Source organism: Acanthochromis polyacanthus, chromosome 1, assembly GCF_021347895.1.
Source record: "Acanthochromis polyacanthus isolate Apoly-LR-REF ecotype Palm Island chromosome 1, KAUST_Apoly_ChrSc, whole genome shotgun sequence".
NCBI lineage: Eukaryota > Metazoa > Chordata > Actinopteri > Pomacentridae > Acanthochromis > Acanthochromis polyacanthus.
Window position 1 is genome coordinate 21,787,347 of NC_067113.1, and position 7,893 is coordinate 21,795,239.

Below are 7,893 nucleotides of genomic sequence, written 5' to 3' on the forward strand. Positions count from 1 at the left end.
TTTTTTCTAAACCCAGCTGGAGACCCAGAGCACTGGTTTAATTTGAATCTAAGCCGTTCCCTGTGGAACTGATATGTTTGATGGTAGACAGAAGAAACAGACAGAGAAAAAGACAGAGAGAGGGAGAGGGAATGAGGGCTTTTGGTTGAGAAGGCAGTGGAGCAAGAGAAGAAAGATGAAAGGATAAAGAAAGGGAGGAGAAGAAAGAGAGCTCAGTTTGGCAGGAACAGGTCCTACTGGCCCTGACCAGCTTTAATAGGCACAAAGAACGAGTCCGTAATTGACAGGAACAGTTTTCTCAAACATGAGACAATCAAAGAGATTATGGTGTCTGTCCATCTGTGTGGGAGAGAGAGTAGGCGAGAAAGGCAAACAAGACAGAGACCAAAGAACAGATGGGAAAGAAATATTTCTAAAGAAAAGAAAATAGTTAAGCATATCTAAGAAATATTTTAGGGAAATAGAGCTGTGAGCTATGTTGAGAGCAAAGCAAATAAACAAATGAACTGTTCAGCAATTTTCTGACAAGTTCATTAAAGGGTCCAAATAGTGTAACTCCCCTGAGACACATGAACTGGTCCAGACAGAATGAGCTGCTGTGAGAATGAATTACTTTCTAAACCAGAGCTATAGATTAGAAACTTTGAGAAATAGCTCTAAAAATGGCTTCAGTGCAGACACAAAAAGCATAGAACATGTTTGGAAGAGATTCAATTGTATAAATAATTAAGACCATTGAGGAAGTTTTCCTTTTTCAGAGAGCTTTACCGTCTAAATCTGAAGACCAATTCAGCAACTGTCACAGTTTCAGCAAAACATTTCTGTAGATCTTGGTGTTCGTTTCCCATCTTCATCAAGCTTCTTTTGTCTCTTTGCTTGTTTGTCTTCCTCGTCTCAGCTGCCACTGGATTTCCAGGAGCGTGTCAGTTCTCACATGGAGAAACATAATCGAGGTAGTGGAGCCACGATGGCTATGTGTCACTCCAATTACTCTGATGCTGTGCCCACAGCCGTAATTGCCAAGGTGCTGGAAAAGCCCGAACCCGGGAGCAGTTGCCCTGTAACGCGATCACCCAGCCCTCAGCCGCAGGATGGAGACTTTTTAACAGGAACCGGAAGCACCGATCATCTGAACCGTCGCATTGCATTTAAGACATCTGACCTGTACTGCAGCGACACAGCCCTCTACTGCCCCGAACGATGGCAAGACACAGAGCGCAGGCAGAGCGTCGACCTCCACGGCACCGCTCTGCTTCAGCTTCACGCCCAGAACTCCACTGACAGCAACCCAGATGAAGATGCTTTCCACTCTGAAAGTTTCTCTCATCACGAGCCCCCATCCTCTTTCCACCACCATGATGAGTTTGGCACTGGTAGCCTGCCTGCTTCCAGCACATACTCCAGCTTCAGCCTTGCATCAGATGAGAAGGGAGGGGTAAGTGCTGGGTGTGGGCACACTGCCAGTAGCACCTTATCCTCTTCCCACCAGGGTCTCTATATGGACTGGCGAGATGGAGGCAGTGGGGACTATGAGCGCAAAAGCATGTCCTCTTATGATAAAGACAGCCCAAGCTTCCCCAAATCCCACAGCATCCAGCACATGGTGGCTCCCAGGAGCCCACAGAAAGGCAGTTCACCAGCGTACACAAGGACAGCTTCCTGCTTCAGTGAACCGTACCACTCCAGTACCCCTCGCCTGGCTTCCTCTCACAGCATGGGGTCTACAACTGGACTGGGAGGGGCTCGCGGAGGAGCCCTGGACAGCCGAGATGACATCCACGTCACCGAGGATGATCTGAGCAGCCGGTGGAGACAACTGAGTGTCGAAGACATCAACACCATCTCATCTTATCGTAACATCACAGGGCGCGGCTCTCCATACAGTTTCTCTGAGCACCACTTTGCCATGGGCCCCTCCAGTAAAGTCAAGGGGTCTCTCTACAGCAGCTTCCAAGAAGGAGATGATGTCTTCCACAGCCGTGTGCTGGACCAGTGTTTTGCTCTGGATTCCCCTTCGCCTAGTCGCAGTCCAAAACCTCTGGAGCATCGTAAGCAGGAGAAAACTTCTGTGCTGTACAGAGCCAAGAATGACAGTCAGGACTCAGAGTGCAGTCTGTTCCTCTCAGGGAGCTCGAAAGACAAGGAGAGCAGCGGGGGAGCAACGGCGGCGAGTAGCAGCAAGAAGGACTATGTGAATCTGAGTGCGGACAGCTCAGCGGAGTCCTTACACCAAAGCTCGCTCGAAGCCTCGAGTCTTCAGCACTACCCCAGCCCCAGGCCGAGCATCCGGCCTCGACCGAGTTCCAGTTCTGCTCTCAGCGTAGGCCCTGCACTCCCAAAGAAGAACTCTCCAAGATACCAAAAATTTGGCAGCACAGGACTGACAAGGAAGGATAGTTTGACCAAGGCACAGCTGTACGGTACACTGCTGAATTGACCGAACAAAGAGAGCTCTTCATTTTATGCATGATGATGGTGATGATGATTCCTAACCTACTGTACTGTACTGTATGTCTCCCTGCAGCAAACACATGCTTGGTGTGATGGGGTGTTCAGATGTTGTTGTTTCATGTACCTTAGCCACGGCACGTTTCACACAGTCTGCAATGTTTTTTCTATTGTATGTCACGATATGGTGTAGCTACCAGAGACCAGCTATTCAGTCTGTTTTTGTTTCCGTGATAATGATGGTAATTAGAGCCACCAGGACGAAAACACATTCCCACACAGACCTGGCTACATGAACATACTGTGCTGTTTGTTTTTTTTGGTGTTAAGTACTGTTTGTAAAACCAGCATAAGAACATTACTTTCTGCTCTAATATAAACAGTATCAATAATGGTTAAGCGAGGATAATGAGATTATTTAATTAGTCGTTAATTAGATTATCTAACATGTATATTGAAAAAGATTTAATCATTCCCTATTTTCTGCTCAACAAAATGCATGTTGCATAGTGCATAAAAATAGGGTAGAAAAACACATTTTCAGTTGACTGCCCTTACTAAAAGGTACATTTTTTAAAAACTGGTTACATTAAACATTTGAATTCATATATAAATATCTAATTTAATATAACAATTCATAACAAAATTTACAGACTTCCCACTTGTTAAGAAACTTAAAATCCCTGAATTTGTTCATTAGTTTTAACAGACATATTACCGGTCAAAAGTTTTAGAACGCTCCAATTTTTCCATTTTTTAATTGAAATTCAAGTTTTTCAAATCCAGTGAATAGCTTGAAATGAAACGAAGGTAAGCGGTGATCTGTCAGAGGTTATAAGAAAAGGTTAGGTTGCCCAAAATTGAAAAATAATGCACATTTCAGAATTATACAAAAAGGCATTTTTCAGGAGCCTGAAATGAGTTAACAACTTAAAGCTGTTCTGCAGCAATGGAGGTTGATCAAGCCTTAAAAGTTGGTGCTACCAAATCCTACAGGTATCCCAACTTTTCTTGATTACTTACAACCCCCTGTGTCTGCATAAAAGTAGTGTTGGAACACACTGTGGCATCGTATTCTAGAGAGCATATTTTGAACTGTACTGTACTGCAGAAACTAGTCTGTTGCAATAAAAGTGGCAAAAAAGAGAATTAACAATAGAATAGAGACAGACCATCGTAACACTTAAAAATGGAGGTTTTTCCTACAGAAAAATTGCAAAGAAAATCAAGGTGTCAGTGAGTACAGTTTTCTTCACCATCAAAAGGCATTTGGAAACTGGAGGAAACTCTGACAGGAGGAGTTCTGAAAGAAAGCCACAACAGAAACAGAAGACAAGTTTCTGAGAGTCAACAGCCTGCATGATAGGCGGCTCACAGGACAACAGCTTTAAGCACAGCTTAATAGTGGTGGTCGTAAGAAGTCTCAGTTTCAACTGTGAAGAGAAGGCTTGGAGTTGCAGGTTTGACAAGTTGCAGCAAGAAAGCCACTGCTAAGACGTCAGAATAAGAAAAAGAGGCTTGTCTGGGCAATGAAACACCGCCAATGGACTACTGAAGACTGGAAGAAGGTATTTGGGACTGATGAATCAAATTTGGAATCTTTGGTTCATCATGCAGGATTTTTGTATGCCATCGAGTAGGAGAAAGCATGGTTCCTCAGTGTGTGACATCAGCTGTCAAACATGGAGGAGGAAGCATGACGGTCTGGGGCTGTTTTGTTGGATTCAGAGTCGGTGACTTGTACAGAGTGAGAGGAACCCTGAACCAAAACCGCCACCACAGCATTCTGCAGCTTCATGCAGTACCCTCTGGTATGAGCCTAGTTGGTCAGGTGTTCATCCTACAGCAAGATAATGACCCAAAACATAAGTCCAAGCTATGCCAGAACTACCTTAGGACAAAAGAACAAGATGGTAAGCTTGAAAACATGGAGTGGGAGCACAGTCTCCAGACTTAAACCCCATGGAGCTGGTCTGGGATGAACTGGACAGAAGAGTGAAAGAAAAGCAAACCATAAGTGACACAGATTTATGGAAACTTCTGCAACAGAGTTGGGAAGAACTTTAAGAAGAATATTTGATTTCCATTGCGGAAAGAATGCCACGAGTGTGTTCAGTTGTTATATCTGCCAAATGTGGCTACTTTGATGAGTCAAAAGTTTAGAGTACATTTTAGTTTCTAATTTTTTTTTAAAACTTCAATTGTGTATTTGTTGTATGCTTTCATTTCAGAGTACACTGAGACATTAACATCCATAATTTTCAACAAAAAACTGGGGTGTTCTAAAACTTTTGACCAGTAATGTGTATATATAGATATCAATTTATTGTTAGGTGAAATGTTCAAATACAATAATTATATAGAGATGGTTAAACAGACATTATTTAAACAATGATACCAGAAGATACCTGCAAGATTTTTTTAACCTGCCGGAGGAGTTTTCATATTTTTGTATCAAAATAAGACAAACTGAATGAAATTGGAGGTTGCACAGTAGCTACTGTTAAATGAGGACACTTGTGAAATTGCCTTAATTCTTGAACAGAACAGTCTCCTTTACAGCATCTAACAATTGTGTACATATTGTATATCTGCTGCATTGTTACTGTGTGTATACACTACTGTTACAGCGTTATGCTCTTCCTATCAGATGGCACACACACACACACACACACACACACACACACACACACACACACACACACACACACACACACACACACACACACACACACACACACACACACACACACACACACACACACACACACACACACACACACACACACACACACACGGCCAGTTCCTACAAGAACAATCTGTTCTCATACATTTTTCAGCTGAGATCTCCATTGAAATTCCTTTTAGTTAAATATGACAACACTTTGATGCTTGTTTGGAAATCTGACAAAAGGAACCGAAATGTCTACCTTGATACCAACTTTTTTACACCAGTGGCACTTGATACACAAACCGAAACAAATGTGCTGGTTCCTGTAGTTTGCAAGAGAGATTAATTGGACAACTCTCCTGGCAGTTGTGCAATGTATGCACTCAAAGGTGCACAGGCAAGTGAACTGAAAATTGGTAAGAAACAACTGATTACGGACAAAAATGTATAGTCAGTGTGTTGTTTTACACCAGCATGCTCAGCTCGGATATTTTAGAGAAAACACTGTGAACATAGACAAAGCGTGTATATATACATACATAGAATGTGGCAAAGATTTGCTCACCTATTGATGGATTTTTAAAAAAAAGTGGTAATAAGACCTTGCCTTATGTTACATGAAGACCTGGAAAGACGTTGTTCTGCGGCCCAACAATCATGTTATCATCATTTCTAGTACACAAAAGTACAACATGACAATGTTTCAACATCCGTGCACCAAGGATTTCTTCCTGCTGATGTAGCTCTGTAGATCCGAGAGGAATGGCGACATGGAAAAGGTAAATAAAGGGAACTTAGCTTTGCCCTTGAGTCGTCATGTAGATTTTATTTTGGAATGCCATACTGTACCTCTCCAGTTCCTGTAGATCTGAAAATGGATTTAAAGTAGTTTTAAAGATGATAAAGTGACACCTCTTCTTTTTGTCATGTTTATGAAGCCACAAAAAGTCTTCAGTCACACTATAATTCAGTAAGATGATGGTATTAACAGGGTGACAAAAGTCTGAATTCAAATATGACCACTGTACAGAGAGACAGAGGATATATGGTATTTTTGTTGTGGACATAATGTATAAAAAGAGTCACTACATACACGATTGTTATGACACTATGACTATTTTTTATCTAGTTTCTGTTGATGTTATATTTATGGAATATTTTGACCCTGAATGACGAGGCTGACGTGGTTCTGTCCTGTCCTACCTCCAGCCCTGTTCCAGGAACAACAGGCCAGCTGTCTAAATGTCAACATGTTTGTCTGTCTGATGCATGGTTATATATTTTTGCTGTATATTTATTTACTTAATAAAGATGAATGTTGGAAATACATAGCTGACTTCTTAAATCATTTATTCTATTACCTTAAGCTTTTAGGCTCCCTGAAATGCCTGGATGTGGAGGTTCATAGGTTGGGGACAGTTGTATTTTTCTCTATTGTTGATTACTTTTTCAGTCTAGATCACTTCATTTATTGGAATTCTAATTGAGACTCAAGTTTTAAAACTTCTACAGCAACTTCATCGACCGATTGCAGCCCCAACTCGTTATGTGTCCTTCAGTTTTATTGTGTCAGTTTGCGTTTTTTTAATCACCCCCTTAATTTCTTGGAGTTGTCCTGTTAAAATATGTTACTCATTGATAGGTTTGCTTCTATCTTTCACCATTTTCTAACATTTTCTATTCCTTTTAGGGCAAGTTGTTGTTAACTTGTATTGATTTCAAGGGCCTCTTTAAATCTGGTGACAGGAAGAGGATTTTTCTGTCAGACCCAGACTTGTAGATGTGCTGGGGGAAGCTGTCAAATCCTGCTGGTGCTGGACTCAAAGATCATTCTTCTGTCTTTTTTTTTTTATGAGTCCTTATTGTTTTATCCTCTGTGATTAGTTTGACAGTAACGATCTGTGCTTGACTTGCTAGCCAGCAAACAAATAAATAAGAAAAAAAAAGACATAAGAGCTGCTACCAAAAGCAGCAGCTTTCACCAGTGTGCAGATGTAAATTATCATTCAGCTCCCCCAATCACTCGGCGGTAATTTAAAGACAATTGCAGTGTTAATTTCACTACTATCAGCTAGAGTATAAACAACCATAAGGGTTGCAAAAAAAGGGAAAACTATCCATTAGATTTTCCCTCAATGCCAAACTGCAAAGTGTATTTTAAGGACATTTCTACTAGACACTGAATAAAGATCACAAGCATCAGTCTGTACTTCAGTGCTCTGGCGGCTGACTGGCAGGTTTTTGGACGAACCTGGCGATGCTTTGACAGATGATGCCGTATTTTCTTTTACTTCGCTGGTTGTCTTTCTGTGATGCTCTAAAGCTGTCAGTGTGAGAGGAAATGTCATACCAGAGGCAGAGAGAACAAAAAGGCATAGAGAAAAGTGATGTGTATGCAGAATGTGGAATGAAAAACACTTTTGATTAGAAAATGCCCAGAGAGATTTTGTTTTGTTTTGACAACACCTTGAGAAGAACACAATGATCACACCCCTTACTGTATTTGGAGTGGAGAGCTGACTATAAAAGCATTACGATTGTGTTTTTGTGCGTGTCTGTGCAGCTGGACTGCCTTCCCACCGCCTACCACTTTAGATAACACTCATAACAATAGTTCACTCTTTGAACTGTTAACTGTAAAGAATCTTCCTTTGATTCCATGGAGTGTAACTTCTTCTGATTTCATCTCACTCACTAAGATGCTGAGAGACCGGGATGTTGAAAGATGAGACAAATATGAATAAAATGCTTACAGTGAGATTCACATAATAGTT

The 7,893-nt window shown here is 41.4% G+C and overlaps 1 protein-coding gene across 7 annotated transcripts in view; it reads left to right on the forward strand.

The window, feature by feature from the left end:
- The window catches only part of LOC110953067 (brain-enriched guanylate kinase-associated protein), a 48,913-nt gene extending 42,465 nt beyond the window's left edge, over positions 1 to 6,448 (forward strand). For all 7 annotated transcript variants that reach the window (XM_051954914.1, XM_051954909.1, XM_051954896.1 and 4 more), the window contains one exon: positions 899 to 6,448. In XM_051954914.1, coding sequence (XP_051810874.1) covers positions 899 to 2,437 — 1,539 coding nt within the window. In that variant the 3' untranslated portion in view covers positions 2,438 to 6,448. The remainder of the gene's footprint in view (positions 1 to 898) is intronic.
- The last annotated feature ends 1,445 nt before the right edge of the window (positions 6,449 to 7,893 follow it).